Source organism: Chlorocebus sabaeus, chromosome 24 (genome assembly GCF_047675955.1).
Source record: "Chlorocebus sabaeus isolate Y175 chromosome 24, mChlSab1.0.hap1, whole genome shotgun sequence".
Classification (NCBI taxonomy): Eukaryota; Metazoa; Chordata; class Mammalia; order Primates; family Cercopithecidae; genus Chlorocebus; species Chlorocebus sabaeus.
Window position 1 is genome coordinate 76,445,666 of NC_132927.1, and position 16,403 is coordinate 76,462,068.

The following is a 16,403-nucleotide window of genomic DNA, read 5'->3' on the forward strand; positions in this document are numbered from 1 at the left end:
CCCAGCCACCCAGGGAGTGGGGGAGTGAGAGTCCGGGGGCACAGAGCCTGGACTTTTCCCGGAAGGATTAGAGAGTGAGAGCCCGAGATTGACTTCAGGCTGTCATTACAGAGGGCCATGCTGCAAGATTTTTCCTGCATCCTCCTGAGTAGCTGGGACTACAGGCAGGTTCCATCACACCCAGCTGCCTGTGTAATAGTTTTATCTTGAAATGCATTACTGATTTCCTACATCGAGTCCTGGTAGGTCTATGATTAGGTTTCAGAGTTACATGCAGGAAATTTGGGGTGTGTTTTGCTTTTTTTTTTCTCTCTCTCTTCAGTGAGAGATTTCAACAGACATTCAAAAGTGGTCTATGATACATAGCAGGGGTGTCCAGTCTTTTGGCTTGCCTGGGCCACGTTGGAAGAATTGTCTTGGGCCACACATAAAATACACTGATATTAACAATAGCTGATGAGCTTTTTTAAAAAAATCTCATAATGTTTTAAGAAAGTTTACAAATTTGTGTGGGGCTGCAGTCAAAGCTTTCCTGGGCTGCATGCAGCCCACAGGTTGGACAAGCTTGATGTATGGTCTAAAAAAATTAACTGCTGACCCAGCGACACAACAAAGATTATGGTTTTCCCCATCCTCTCTGCCATGCCCTGCCCCATGCTGAACTCATGGGCAGAGCTCAGCAAGGACTCAGCGCTTGTCTGAGGGAGCTCTGAGGTCAAACTCACCTTGTACAGATGTGGAAGCTGAGGCCTAGAGTCACATGGTCTTTCTCGTATAAGAGTTTAGGTCTCACTAGGAGATACATCTAATGTAAATGACGAGTTAATGGGTGCAGCACACCAACATGGCTCATGTATATATATGTAACAAACCTGCACGTTGTGCACATGTACCCTAGAACTTAAAGTATAATTGAAAAAAAAAAAAAAGTTTAGGTCTCACATGACACACGGAGAGAAATTACAGGCGCAAATTATATGGGCCCCACAAGTACATGTACAAAGGCCCAAAATGACAGGGGAATTGGACTGCTTGCTTGAAAAGAGCCTTCCCCCAAGAGAGAAATTCTAGTTACACCTACAGCTCAGAGATGCCTGTTAGATCCCAGGGGGGAAAGAAGTCCACCAGCCTGTTAATTTAACACCATACAGAACAAACCAGCGTATTTTGACTGATTTCACTCCCCAACTAATCAACAGATTGTTTTGATCATATGAAAGAAGTCTGTGAGACATGAAGACCTCATGGGAACCATTTAGTAAATGAAATTTCGTATGTATGTGTTTTAAAAAATAGCTCATCCATTCAGTTGTTCAATAAATAATTTAAGAAAACTTGCCTATCACATTTCCTCGTAGCTGGGCACAGTGGCTCATGCCAGTAGTCCCAGCACTTTGAGAGACCAAAGAGACCAAGTGGGAGGATCACTTGAGCCCAGGAGTTTAAGATTAGTCTGGGCAACATGGCGAAACCCCATCTCTACAATAATAATAATAATAATAAATTTCCTCAAGAGATAGATGATTTGGACAAATTAAATTTACGATGCCTAGGTAGGATGTATATGTTACGGAGTTTGAGTATTTATCCAGGTGAAAATGTTGAGAAGGCAAGTGAATATATATTGCTCAGAGGCAATGTCGAGGTTAGATAGCAATCGAGATTTTATTAAAACAAAAAAAATTCAAAGGTATAATAAGCCCAAATTAGCAAAACAAATCTTAAGTAGAATAAATGTGTATTTCCTTGCATTTAGGTTTTGTTAGTAGCAATAAAATAAGAGACAACACTTATTTAAAGGGTGGGGGGAAACCAGGGGTTTTGGTTAACCACCAGTTTAATTTTAACCTAAAGTGCTAACAACAGCAAATAAAAAGAACCTGTAGCTATAATTATAATAAGAAAAATGGGAAAAATGGTTATTGGTGTTCAGGAATCTAGTGGCAAGCACAGTGCTTTATTTATGCCATCTCTGTAACTCCCCTAAAAGGTGTGTGATACCCCGGTACGCTTCACCCCCACCTAGTGCTCGCGGTTCTCTGTATGCCATGCGGTTCTTGCCTCCCTGCCTCTGCTCAGCTGCCTGTCTCCTCTGCCTAAAACCCCACATCCCCTTCCTGAATTCATCTAGGGGTTGAAAGTCTTCATCTTAAAACCCACACAGCGTTTTCTTCAGAAATCCTCCCCAGGCCTGGCGCAGTGGCTCACGCCTATAATCCCAACACTTTGGGAGTCTGAGGCAGGCAGATTGCTTGAGGCCAGGAGTTCAAGACCAGCCTGGGCAACATGGTAAAACCCTGTCTCTACTAAAATTAAAAGAATTAGCCAGGCGTGGTGGTACATGCCTGCAGTCCCAGCTTCATGGCAGGCTGAAGCACAAGAATCGCTTGAACCTAGGAGGCGGAGGTTGCAGTGCACCAGAATCACACCACTGGACTCCAGCCTGGGCAATGGAGTGAGACTCTGTATCAAAAAATAAATAAATAAATAAAAATTTAAAAGAAGAAGGCCTCCCCTGTCCCCCGCTCCATCGCATCCCTCCAGGCTGCGTAAGGTTTATAATTACTCGTCTGACTGCCTAACTAGCTGGGAGCTCGCTGAGGGCAGGTACTGTTCTACCTATCTCTCTTTCATTGATGTTTTTTGACCCACTAGCATCTGCTGGTCAGACTAAGCCTGAAATATTGGCCCAGTTTTAGGACCCGGACTGATTAGTTACTGGGATGGCGAGGGGACTGGTAGTTTGTCGTGTAGCTGATGGAGGGAAGCGCTCTTCCTTCAGCTCTCTGGTGGGTTGTCTCAGGCTCTGCAGAGCACCCTGTGTTACTCTGGAGAGCAGCGAGTTGCATGTCACTCAGAACAAGGAGGGATTGTCTAAATTAAAACCATTTACAACCAACAGGTTGCTTTGGAGAGTAGTAAGTTAAGTTTCCCATCCCCCAAAGCTCAGTGTGGACTTGTCAGGGCAGCTTCATTGGACGTAAAAGTGGATTCGTATCTATAGTTCTTTTCAGCTCTGAGATTATTTAGTGAGCATTTATTAGGCACCTGCTCTGTGCCAGATTCTGGCACAGGTCAAAAGTCTGCGAAAGGAGAAAGGCCAGGAAGGATGGACTAGAAGCATCTCAGACCACATCACAGTGCGGAGAACATTTGGGCCAGGCTGATAGAACGTCCCCAAACCAAGGTTTCCCCCACAGAAGGGTCCTGTGTTGGGCAGGAATGAGTTGGCACTGGTCCCCCTGCCATGTTCAGTCAGTGACTGGGAGCAGCCTGGGAACAGCGTGGCCTCTGTGCACCAGCTCTGCTCCCATAGCAGGTTCTCTTGCAGGGTGACTGAAAGGCACGTTTCCATGGCTGCCACACAGGGACTCTAGAAAGCATTGCCCCTCACACAGCACCTTCCCAGAGTGCTCCCCCAGAATCATCTCGGGGCTCTGTGGTCACCTTCTAGCAAGTGGTAGAGCTGGGCTCCAGCTCAGATCCCTCTGATTTAATAAAACCCATGTTTTATTAACCAAGACCATGCTGCATCTCAGGATCTCTCCTAGCTCCTGAGACAGCATCCAGAACACACACCTACTTGTCGACTGTCACAGTTTGCAACTGAGTGTACCAGAAGCAGTAAGTGCCAGAATTTAGCCCATCACTTGATTTATGGCTCATTTATGTTGGGATAGAACTATGATTTGACCCAACGTCTATCAGTTCTGGGTAGAGTTTACACTTTTTTTTTTTTTTTTTTTTTTTTGAGACGGAGTCTCGCACTGTCGCCTAGGCTGGAGTGCAGGGGCGCGATCTCTGCTCACTGCAAGCTCTGCCTCCCGGGTTCATGCCCTTCTCCTGCCTCAGCCTCCCGAGTAGCTGGGACTACAGGCACCTGCCACCACGCCTGGCTAATTTCTTGTATTTTTAGTAGAGACAGGGTTTCACCGTGTTAGTCAGGACGGCCTCAATCTCCTGACCTCATGATCCACCCACCTCAGCCTCCCAAAGTGCTGGGATTACCGGTGTGAGCCACCTCACTCAGCTATTTATTAATATCATTATTATTTTTTTGAGACAGAATCTTACACTGTCACCCAGGCTAGAGTGCGGTGGCACAATCACAGCTCACTCCAGCCTCAACCTGGCTCAAGTGATCCTCCTGCCTCAGCCTCCCAAGTAGCTAGGACTGCAGGTGCACACCACCACACCTGGATAATGTGTTTTATTTTTTGTAGAGACAAGGTCTCACTATGTTGCTCAGGCTCGTCTCAAACTTCTAGGCCCAAGTGATCCTCCTGCCTCAACCTCCTATAAGTTCTGTGATTACAGGTGTGAGCCACCATACCCGGCTAGTTTACTCTAATTACTAGACTTCCTGAGGACAGGGCCCCAAAGACTTAACTAGGGGAGGAGCAACTTTACCTAAGCACATTCTCTTAAAAGATAACGTTGTTTCAGGCCCCAAACACAGAGATGGTAACTGCTACCCTCTTAAATATTGTGGAATGAATGATGAATTACAGGGAAGAATGATGCAGCACAAATTGCAGACCAAAACCCTTAATGATTCACTCTGAATACATCTGTCCACAGATGTGCCCAGTACCCTCAACACAAGGCTGGGACGGCTGAGGTCAAGTGTGCCCTAGGCTCCTAAATGCCAGAGACAGAGCCAAGTAGTCAGCAGCAAGATGGAGACCCAGCAGTGCAGGCATTCAGAGCAGGCCCGAGACACGGCACTGGCCCTCACACCATAGGATGTGCATGGGGTTCATTCAAAGTGAAATTGAGGGAATATGTAGGGGAAGGCCTTATATATGGCACTGTACACAAAAATATTGTTAAAAAGTGTGATAATAATCCATATACTGGATCATCCACAGTCTCCGAGAAGTAGGGGAGTTGGACCCTGAGAAAGCTCAGCCCTCTGGAACACTGAGGAACTGCCTATGCTGGTCAAGTTGAGGTTTCCAAGTCACAGAGAACTAATCCTATAAAAACCACTGTTTTTTGGGGTTTTTTTGTTTGTTTCGTCTCATAATCACAGGGCTGGGGGTACAGATCTTTGATCTTTATCAAATACTTTGCTTGTCTTCTTAAGTGTGGGGAAGTGAACATAATACGACTTTTTCTCAACTGCTTGGTCTCAGCATTATAATAATCCACTGTTGTACACACTTTGCTTCTGTATGATTGCTCCCGAATTGTTGGGCATTACAATACTGTTTCCAGTCCCTCGTTGTCTTTACGCAGCCTCGCGTGCTGATGACCACTCCTCATTGTGGCCAGTGTGCCTACCTTCAGGAAGCAAGGTTCCCTCTTTAAAAAAAAAAAAATAGGAATGAAGGAGTATTGCTTTTTTAAATTTGGGAATTCTAATATGCTGGAGAAGATGTTAAAGATTAGTAGCCTTATGAAGAGCCAGTGGGCTCCGAGAGACTTCCTCTGAATGCCGTGGCAGGAGTTTTAGTGTGTTAATTGTAGTGATGGCCATTTTATCCTTCCAGGAGCTTCTTCCCTGCTTCTCTGTCATATTTTGAACAAATGAGATTTGTGTGTGTGTGTGTGTGTGTGTGTGTGTGTGTGTGTGAGTCTCACTCTGTCACCCAGGCTGGAGTGCAATAGCACGATCTCGGCTCACTGCTAGCTCCACCTTCCGGGTTCATGCCATTCTCCTGCCTCAGCCTCCTGAGTAGCTGGGACTACAGGTGCCCGCCATCACACCTGGCTAATTTTTTGTATTTTTAGTAGAGACGGGGTTTCACTGTGTTAGCCAGGATGGTCTCGATCTCCTAACCTCGTGATCCACCCACCTCGGCCTCCAAGAGTGCTGGGATTACAGACGTGAGCCACCACGCCCAGCCACATTTTTCTTTAGATCACCTAAATATTTCATTGCCTATGTAGCCTATGTGATGCTACCCTAGTATGATGCCGTAAATGAAACATTTTGTTGGATGTGGCAAAGAATATTATTTATGTCATATGCTCTGGAATCAGACAGAAGTGGTTGGAAATCCCCAGTTTAATCACTGAATACCTGTGTAAACTTGTATACATCTTTGCAAGTCTCTGAGCCACTTTTTTCTCACCTAAAAAATGTAGAGTGGAGGTAATAGATAGCTGCTTCTTAAGTCGTGAAGCTTAGGTGCTTTAATGCGTTTTTTTCTCTCTCTTTTTCATTTTATTTTATTTTGTTTGTTTTTTGAGACAGAGTCTGGCTCTGTCGCCCAGGCTGGAGCGCAGTGGCGCAATCTTGGCTCACCACAACCTCCATCTCCTGGGTTCAAGCAGTTCTTGTGCCTCAGCCTCCCGAGTAGCTGGGATTACAGGCATGTGCCACCATGCCCGGCTACTTTTTGTATTTTTAGTAGAGATGAGGCGGGGGGCATCTCACCATGTTGGTCAGGCTGGTCTCGAACTCCTGACCTCAAATGATCTGCCCGCCTCAGCCTCCCAAAGTGTTGGGATTACAGACGTGAGCTACTGTGCCTGGCCACATTCTCTTACATAATACAGTACATGGAATGTTGTGAACAGTTGGCAAATTATAATTGTAATTCCTTTCTTATTCAAGCAACTTCTCCCCTGAAAACAAAGCTGTGAGTCTTCCAAGCTATTGAAAGTTTTGGCACAGAACCTTCTCTCCATTCTGCAAGCTCCTTAGAGAATGTAAGCTCATCACCTCACCAGACAGTTCTTCTATAGACAGTTGGAAGTTGGGGCAATTGGAAAGTTTCTTTATGTCAAGTAGCAAATGGCCTCTATTTCAGAAAAGGGCAAAGTCAACTTCCATCCCCTGTAGCTGAGGCTGACACCAGTTTTTTCTTGCTCCGCAGTGAACAGAGTATCTGCCAAGCCCGGGCTTCCGTGATGGTCTACGATGACACCAGTAAGAAATGGGTACCAATCAAACCTGGCCAGCAGGGATTCAGCCGGATCAACATCTACCACAACACTGCCAGCAACACCTTCAGAGTCGTTGGAGTCAAGCTGCAGGATCAGCAGGTCAGTGCTGGAATTACAGATTATACCCATGAGCCTGCGCACCACCTCCTCACCACTCACCCCTTACACACACGTATCATTAAGAGGTCAGAACAAAAAGGTCAATATTCGGAATCAGAGGACCTGGGCTCGGATTATGACTCCATATCCTCATACTTCAAGGTATGACACCTTAAGCAAATTGTTTTCTGGATTTCACTTTTTACCTATGTTACATGGAGACAGAAATCCATACCCTCCCTATTTCACTGTGTTATTGTCAGATTAAAATAAATAATAGATGTGGGAAAGCTTTGAAAAAGTAGTATTGCAAAACTGTGTTCATCTTACTCACATGTAAGGTGGCTATTAAGATTTGGGGTTCATCAGCCTTCTAAGTCTTACTTTAGAAAGAGTATCAAGATGATTGGGAGAAGCTGGGGTCATTTCTCTCCCTGATAGTTCAACCTAGGCCAATCAGATAAGATAGTTTGTGAGTGTACCTGGTAAATACCTACATAAATACGAGAGAACAATCATGTCCACCTGTGTCGTGAATAGTCATACACACATAATTAATAGCAAAAGAGCCTGATGTGACATGGCCTAAAATAGGGACGTGGAGAAACAGGCTGTTTAACCTGTTTAACCACAGTGACTTTGGTTAGTTCGGTGCTCTCCCTCTGACTCTCTTCTTAGAGATTGACAAGGGCATTTATAGCAGTGAAGTTAACAGATTGGTAATTATAGCATTTGTGAAAAACTCTATATAAACAGCGTCTTGTGGCAGCCTTCAGCTAAGTTGAGCGGCAGGTTAGCTGCTATCTTGGAAAAAATCAGCAATCAGAAGAGAGAGAGTAGAAATTCTGGGTTCTGTTTTAATATGTTGCCTGTTGATTGGGTTTTTGCTTTAACCAAAATAGCCGTATTAAGTTTCAGATGCTCATGGCTAACAGAGACATCCCTACCCCAGGACCCCTGATAAAAGGTAGTCTTTGTCGCCAGGCACGGTGGCTCACGCCTGTAATCCCAGCACTTTGAGAGGCCGAGATGGGCGGATCACAAGGTCAGGAGATCGAGACCAACCTGGATAACACGGTGAAACCCTGTCTCTACTAAAAAATACAAAAAAATTAGACAGGCATGGTGGCAGACGCCTGTAGTCCCAGCTACTCAGGAGGCTGAGACAGGAGAATGGCATGAACCCGGGACGCGGAGCTTGCAGTGAGCCGAGATCGCACCACTGCACTCCAGCCCGGGTGACAGAGCAAGACTCTGTCTCAAATAAAAAAGAAAAAAGAAAAAAAGAAAAAAGGTAGTCTTTCTAACCTTGAAATCTTGGTACCTCCAGAGGCATCCCTTTCCCTTGTTGATGAGCCTTAATGGTATAATGGTATAAATGTCTTTCTAGATACCTTATAGAAGCTGCCTTCCTAAAATTCCAATTCACTAATTCTAGATCTGCCTTTTAGTGACACACTGTGCCACACATTGCAGGATATACAGAACCTTTGGACCCAATTATGGTGTCAAAAATATCTCAAGTTTTCAGAACACCTGGTGGTTGGGGCTTGTGAGGGCAATACCTCCATCCATATCTTTGACACAAGGTCCATTAGGTGTGGTTCCTGAATCATAGTAGATGTTCCCTAAGTGATTACTTTTATTATGACAAGTTTTCCATTCCCTTCCTGCCTCTTGGTTGCCCTCCAGGGCATAGTAGGAAGACAGCATGGTATACTGGAAAGGGCATGGAAAGGGAGAGCTCCCCAAAACCCAAACACCGCCTGTTCTCAGGGACCTCAGCACCTCACAGCCTCCTTCAGAGGAAACCACATGTTGAGAAAGAGACCTTTTCCCCACCCCGGGAGGGACTGACAGCAGTCTTCAGTGGCATCCTGTTTAAATTTGGAGGGCTATGTTGATTCTTAGAGGCCTCCTGGAGTCTGAATGAGAAGTTCGGAGCACAGCCTCCCACTTGGAATCGCATGTTCAGGAGACAGGCTGTCAGACAGGATTGAGGGATGGGGCATGTTTAGCTAGGAATGGAAAAGAGATTCTTGGTAAACCAAGACATTAGAGAAAATGGCAGGAAATCTGGTCCATAACAATTTTTAGGGACCTCAGTAGAAAGACCAATTTTCACAGATTTGGTTTTAGCCCGTGTGGACTACCACCTTAAAGTGGTCAGACATGTTAAGAAAGTCAAAGATTCCTGGTTTTATAACTAAATAGGGATATCTTACATGTTCAATGCTCTTTATGGTTAATGGAGCACTTTTCATGTCTATTATTTCATTCTCCCAGTAAGGATAATGATACAAGAATTATTATCACCATTTTGCTGAATAGGTGGCCATAAAACCAGGTAATCAGTTGTGGGGAAAATACATAGTAAGTTGTGGTACCATTAGCCATAATCTAACCTAAATCTCACATTCAGGGTGAAAAACCTAAAGGATTTTTAGTTGAGAATGAGTTTTGGTCACCAAAAAATGTGGCTGTTGCAGTGGCTCATGTCTGTAATCCCAACACTTTGGGAGGCCAAGGCAGGTGAATCACTTGAGCCCAGGAGTTCAAGACCAGCCTGGGCAACATAGTGAGACCCCATCTCTACAAAAAAATATATAAAAATTATCTGGGCCTGGTGGGGCATGCCTGTAGTCCCAGCTGCTCAGGAGGCCAGGTGGGGAGATTCTGTTGAGTCCAGGAGGTTGAGGCTTCAGGTTTAAGCTGTGATCACGCCACTGCATTCCAGCCCGGGTGACAGGGCAAGAGTGTCTCAAAAAAACAAAAACAAAAAATGTTAGTGAGTTCTCAGGCTGAATTCGTAGTAGAGTGAATTGATAGAGGTAGAATAAATTAATAGAGGTGGAGCGAATTTGTGGAGGCAGAGGTTCAGAAGAAGGGAGACTACTGTCCTGCTCTGGTCTGCATGGGTCATTCTTCCCACAGAACGCTGGTACCGCATCTGAGTACAACAAACTGGAATCTACAAGAAGAAGGGCATCCAAACTGGTGAAAGATCTGAAGGCTGTATAATATGGGGAACAATCAAAGGAGTAACAAGAGATATTTACTTGGAGAAGATAGAAACTGAAGGGGGCATGACCGCAGTTTTCAAGTCTCTGAAGGGTGCCATGTGGAAGAGAAATCTCACTTTCCATGTGGACCCCAGAGAACAGAACTAGGAATATTGCATGGATGCTATAATGAAAAAGATTTTAACGCAGTAAAAGGATGAGCTTTCTTACAAGCATCCCGTTGAAAGATGGAAACTATTACATTGCCAGCCTGAGAGGTAAGATTCTGGGAAAGACAGTTTATCATCAAGTAGAGATTTGGATGAGATGAGACCTCCAAAGTCTTTGCCAGTCTGTAGATTCTGTAGTTTTTAGATCCAGGTATATATGGGGTCAAGAAAATAGTTCTCCACTATCAAACATCTTTGTTTTTTGTAAAGGACTCTTGACTCTTTTTACCCAGAAGCCCCCAGAACGTGTGAAGACAATACAGTCATGCACCCCCTAATGACGGGGACACATTCTGAGAAATGCACCCCTGGGGGATTTTGTTGTCGTGTGAGTGTGCTCACACAAACCTAGATGGTACAGCCTACTACACGCCTGGGCTGTATGGTACAGCCTGTTGCTCCTAGGCTACACACCCGTACAGCATGTCACCGTACTGAATACGCAGGCAGTTGTAACACAGTGGTATTTGTGTGTGTAAACATACGTGAGTATAGAAAAAGTATAGTAAAAATACCGTACTATAGTCTTATGGGACCACCATCGTATATAGTCTGTTGTTGACCAAAACATCTTTATGTGGTCCATGATTATATTTGGAGTTGCAGGACCTTTCTTTAAAAGAACAGGAAAGGCACCCTACTTACTCCTACATTCCCCAGAATAAAACTTGTGCAAACGTCGTAATTATGGGCTGCTATGCAAAAAGTTTGACATTTTAAAATGTTCATCCTTCAGCAAGTGTCCAGATCAGTTCAGCCAAACCTTGGAGAATTATTTTTAAAATAAAGCTGATAAGGAGATCCCAACAAGCCTCCAAAAACAAAAAGTGGAAAGTGGAAAATTGGAAACAGATAAACCTTACAAACACTAGCCAAAAGAAATTGATGTGGCTATGTTAATATCAGAGTAGACTTTAAGGCAACAAGTATTCCTAAAGATAATGACAAACTTTTTAATGATAAAAGGGCAGTTGAAAAAGAAGTCATAGCATCTCTACATTTGTATGAATCCATTCATATATCTTCAAAACACATAAAGCAAAAATCTAAAGGGAGAAAGGGACAAATTCAGAAGCATAACTGGAGATTCTAATCATACCTCCAAGCTACTGATTGAATAAAGAAATAGAAATAAGTAAAGACAGAAAACTTGAATCACGGCCGGGCGCGGTGGCTCAAGCCTGTAATCCCAGCACTTTGGGAGGCCGAGACGGGCGGATCACGAGGTCAGGAGATCGAGACCATCCTGGCTAACACGGTGAAACCCCATCTCTACTAAAAAATACAAAAAACTAGCCAGGCGTGGTGGCGGCGCCTGTAGTCCCAGCTACTCGGGAGGCTGAGGCAGGAGAATGGCGTAAACCCGGGAGGCGGAGCTTGCAGTGAGCTGAGATCCGGCCACTGCACTCCAGCCTGGGCGACAGAGCCAGACTCCGTCTCAAAAAAAAAAAAAAAAAGAAAACTTGAATCACATTGTTAACAAACTTGAGCTAATTTACATTTGTAGAAACTATAGCCAACAACTGTATGATGCATAGTCTTTTCAAGTAAACATAAAACATTTACTGAAATAGACCATGTGCTGGGCCATAAAGCAAGTGTCAAGTTAAAAAGGATGGAACTCATACAGAGTATGTTCTTTGACCACAGAGGAATTAAACCAGAAATTAGTAACAGAGGGTAACTTTTAAAATCTCCAAATGTTTGGAAATTAAGTAATGTAATACTGGATGAACCATGAGACAGAAAAGAAATCACAATGTAAACTAGAAAATAACTAGAAAATATTTTGAACTGAACAGTGATGACAATATAACATAGCAATACTTGTGGGATGCAGATAGAACAGTACATATGAGCTGGGCACAGTGGCTCATGCCTTTAATCCCAACACTTTGGGAGGCCAAGGTAGGAGGACTACCTGAGGCCAGGAGTTTGAGACCATCCTGGTCAATATGGCAGGACTCCACCTCTACCAAAAAAAATTTTTTTAATAACTGGGTGTGGTAGCATGTGCCTGTAGTCCCTGCTACTCAGGAGGCTGAAGCTGGAGGATCACTTGAGCCCAAGAGTTTGAGGCTGCAGTGAGCCATAGTGGTACTACTGTACTCCAGCCTGGATGACAAAGTGATACCTTGTCTCAAAAACAAAAAAGCTCGAGAAAGTACATATGGGGAAATTTATAGCTGTAAATGCATATATGAGAAAAAGAAGAATGTTTGAAATTCAGTGATCTATGCCACTATCTCAAGAAGGTAGAAGAAAATGGTAACAAATTAAACCCAACAAAAGTAGAAGGAAGGAAAAAATAAAAACTAATGAAGTAGAAAGCAGATGTATGATAGAGAGACACAAAATATCTTGGTTTTTTTGAGGGAAAAAGTTGGTTCTTTGAAAAGTAAAATTAATAAACCTCTATTGAGAGCAAGAAAGAAAAAAACACAAATTGCCAATATAATGAATGAAAGGGGAAATCACTACAGATCGTAGAAACATTAAAAACATAGGATAACATTATTAATAACCTTATGCCAGTAAACTTGACAGCTTAGATAAGATGGACATATTCCTTGAAAAACATAAAGAAGAAACAATGCCAATCTTACATTACTCCTTCAGAGATGAGAGAAGCAAAGTCCACTTCTTATGGTGTCTTCCTATAAGCATGCTGTATAACCGGGATACAAAAACTGCACAAGAACCTTACAAGAAAAGAAAATTGCAAGCCATTATTTCTAATGAACGATAATGCAGTAAGTAAGCCTGAACAAAAGATTAATGACTTGAATCTAATAATGTATTAAAAAGAAAATTTTGACAAATATGATTTATTCCAGAAATGCAAGATTAATTTAATGGAATAAAGCCGGAAAACCATAAGGTCGTCTCACAGGTGTAGAAAAAGCATTTAGTAAAATTCAGTATCCCTTGATGATAAAAACTGAGGAAACTGTAATTAAAAGATAAAAGTGATTTATTTAATCAGATAAAGGGTATCCTCAAACAACAACAAAACAAAAACTATAGCTGATATCATATTCAGTATCCCATTTGCCCCCTGAATTCAGGAACAGGACAAGAATGTTCACTGTCACCTCTTTGATTTAGCAGTTGGAAAGGAAGAAGCAAAACCATCTTACATCACAGATGACTTGATAGTGTATGTGGAAAATGTGAAAGCTACAAACTATTATAGTAATATAAGAATATATACTAATATAATTATATTAAGTGAATTTGGTGTGGTCACTGGATATAATATCACTGGATTGTGATATTATCATGTATGTATTAGTTTTCGTCCACACTTTCTAGCTGGTAGATTCCAGATCCCTTATTAGAATGTCGTCATGCTGCCGGCCTCACCTGCCGCTTTTCTCCCCAAGGCAGGAATCGTCCCCTGCTTTTCTGACTGGAAACTGGTCTTAACGAAATTCCCTGACCTACCTTGTCTGATTGTAGGTGCTAAGACCCTCATTTCAGAGTGGGTTCTGCCCTATACCCTGGAGGAAGGAATGCTGCAGAGAGGCCAAGGAGAATCTGAATAAACAGGCCTTGCTGGGTTTCCCCACTCAGTCTGTTAGTGTGAGATCATACCCTTTTTGTCCAGTCACATTTCTACACAGTGGTCAGTCGTACCCATCCAGTGAAGTCTCCATAAAAGGCCCAAAAAGGCAGAGTTGGGAGAGCTTCCAGAGAGCTGACCTGGTGGAGGTTCCTGGAGGGGGCATGCCTAGGGAGGGCGGAGAAGCTCCATCCTCTTCCCGCATCCTTTGCCCTGGGCGTCTCTCATCTGCCCACTCATCTGTAGCCTTTGTTATGCCCTTTATTAAGAAACAAGTAAACCTAGGTAAGCTGTTTCCCTGAGTTTTGTGAGCACTCTAGCAAATTCATCAGACCCATGGCAGGGATCATGATAACCCTGATTTATAGCCTGTGGGTCAGAAGCAGAAGTCACAACCTGCACTTGGACTGGCATCTGAAGTTAGGATAGTCTTGTGGGACCAGCCCTCAACCTGTGGAACCTGATGCTGTCTCCAGGTACATAACATCAGAATTATAGAGGACACTCGATGTGTACTTGAGAATCTGCAGAATCGCTTACCTGGTGTGTTAGAATAGAGAATAGAGGCTAGGTGCAGTGGCTCTTGACTATATGAGTGTACAACACTTTGGGAGGTTGAGGCAGGAGGATCACTTGAGCCCAGGAGTTCAACATAGCAACATAGCAAGCCTGGGCAACATAGCAAGACCTTGTCTCTACAAATAAAAAAGTTTTAAATTGGCTAGGCATGGTGGCACACACCTAGGTCCCAGCTACTCAGGAGGCTGAGGCAGGAGGATCCCTTGAGCCCGGGAGTTCGAGGCTGCAGTGAGCCATGATCATGCCAGTGCACTCCAGCGTGGGTGACAGAATGAGACCCCATCTCATTCTGGGGTCTGAAGAGAATAGGAAAAACACTTTAGTTTTTCTTATATCCTTACAAGTACCTATCTCCACTAAAAGACATGTATGAAAATGTTCGTAACAGTTGTTTTCATAACAACCAAGAATGCAAAACTACCCATGTCCATCAGCAGGTGAATGGAGAAGTTGTGGTTAAAAAATGGAAGACTGTGTAGCAGTCAATAAGAATTCAGCCAGACTCGGTGGTTCACACCCGTAATCCCAACACTTTGGGAGACTGAGGTGGGCAGATCACCTGAGGTCGGGGGTTCAAGACCAGCCTGGGCAACATGGTGAAACCCCATCAGTACTAAAAATACAAAAATTAGCCAGGCGTGGTGGCATACACCTATAATCCCAGCTACTTGGAAGGCCGAGGCAGGAGAATCACTTGAACCCAGGAGGCAGAGGTTGCAGTGAGCTGAGATTGTGCCATTACACTCCAGCCTGGGTGACAGGAGTGAAACTCCATCTCAAAAAGGAAAAAGAATGAAATATGGATATATGCAATAACATGGTGAATCTCATAAACACTGTGTTGAAGGAAGTAAGCCAGAAACAAAAGAGTACATACCATATACCACAGGAGTCCATTTCTGTGTAGCTTAAGAACAGACACGGCCGGGTGCAGTGGCTCACGCCTGTAATCCTAGCACTCTGGGAAGCCAAGGCAAGTGGATCATGAGGTCAGGAGATCGAGACCATCCTGGCTAACACAGCGAAACCCTGTCTCTACTAAAAAATACAAAAAATTAGCCGGACGTAGTGGTGGACTCCTGTTGTCCCAGCTACTCGGGAGGCTGAGGCAGGAGAATGGCGTGAACCCGGGAGGCGGAGCTTGCGGTGAGCCGAGATCGCGCCACTGCGCTCCAGCCTGGGTGACAGAGCGAAACTCCATCTCAAAAAAAAAAGAACAGACATTTTGCCAATGGTGCTAGAAATAAGAAACATGGTTATCTCTACAGGTGAGTGTTGGGTGATGGGTACTAAATGAAGCAGCCTCACCCAAAAGTGGACTTGCAAAAATGCACGTGTTCAGGTGGATACTCTGACTCACTCTAAGCAGAGTAAACGAAGAGGTGGAACCATTAGGTACTGAGATTTTAGCTGTTGGCTGGTCAGGTCTGGCAATTAAGAAACACTGGCCGCCTCAACAGATGGTCAAGTGACATTGGCCTTTTGTCACCGCACATACATCCAAAACACATTGCACTGGACTCCTGTTTTAGAAGTCAGTTTTCAAATAATAAATACAAATTTTGTAATGCTCACATCTCTCTGGCCGTTTGGCTTACAGGGATATATCCTGTAAAAATACATCTTCACAAGAATATTCAGTGCAGTGTTATTTATAATATTATCTTCATCTTACATATGAGGAAACTGATACGAGCAACTTGTCTAAGGTTATACAACTGAAAAGTAATAAAGCCAGGGTTTTAATGCAGTACCCTCTGACGTAAAACCCTCTGCTCATTCCTTGTACCTAGTATGCTTGTCTTCAAAGCAGTTGTAGACTGTTGGGGGCTGTGTGTAGACACCAAACAGCAGCACTTGGTGAGCAGCCTTTGTACTGCGGTTACAGATAGAACAGAAACGGCAGGGCCAGGAGCCCTCAATCAGCAACCAGCCATGTGTGGCAGAGCCCAGAGAACTTACAGAACAGGGATGCATCCTCTAGAAAGGCTTCACTGCACTCTCCCAGTCCAAATCCTAAAACCTGCTGCA

The 16,403-nt window shown here is 43.9% G+C and overlaps 1 protein-coding gene across 9 annotated transcripts in view; it reads left to right on the forward strand.

Moving 5' to 3' along the window:
* The window catches only part of EVL (Enah/Vasp-like), a 174,822-nt gene that overhangs the window by 107,233 nt on the left and 51,186 nt on the right, over positions 1-16,403 (forward strand). For all 9 annotated transcript variants that reach the window (XM_037984488.2, XM_007987831.3, XM_073011321.1 and 6 more), the window contains exon 2: positions 6,828-6,996. In XM_037984488.2, coding sequence (XP_037840416.2) covers positions 6,828-6,996 — 169 coding nt within the window. The remainder of the gene's footprint in view (positions 1-6,827; positions 6,997-16,403) is intronic.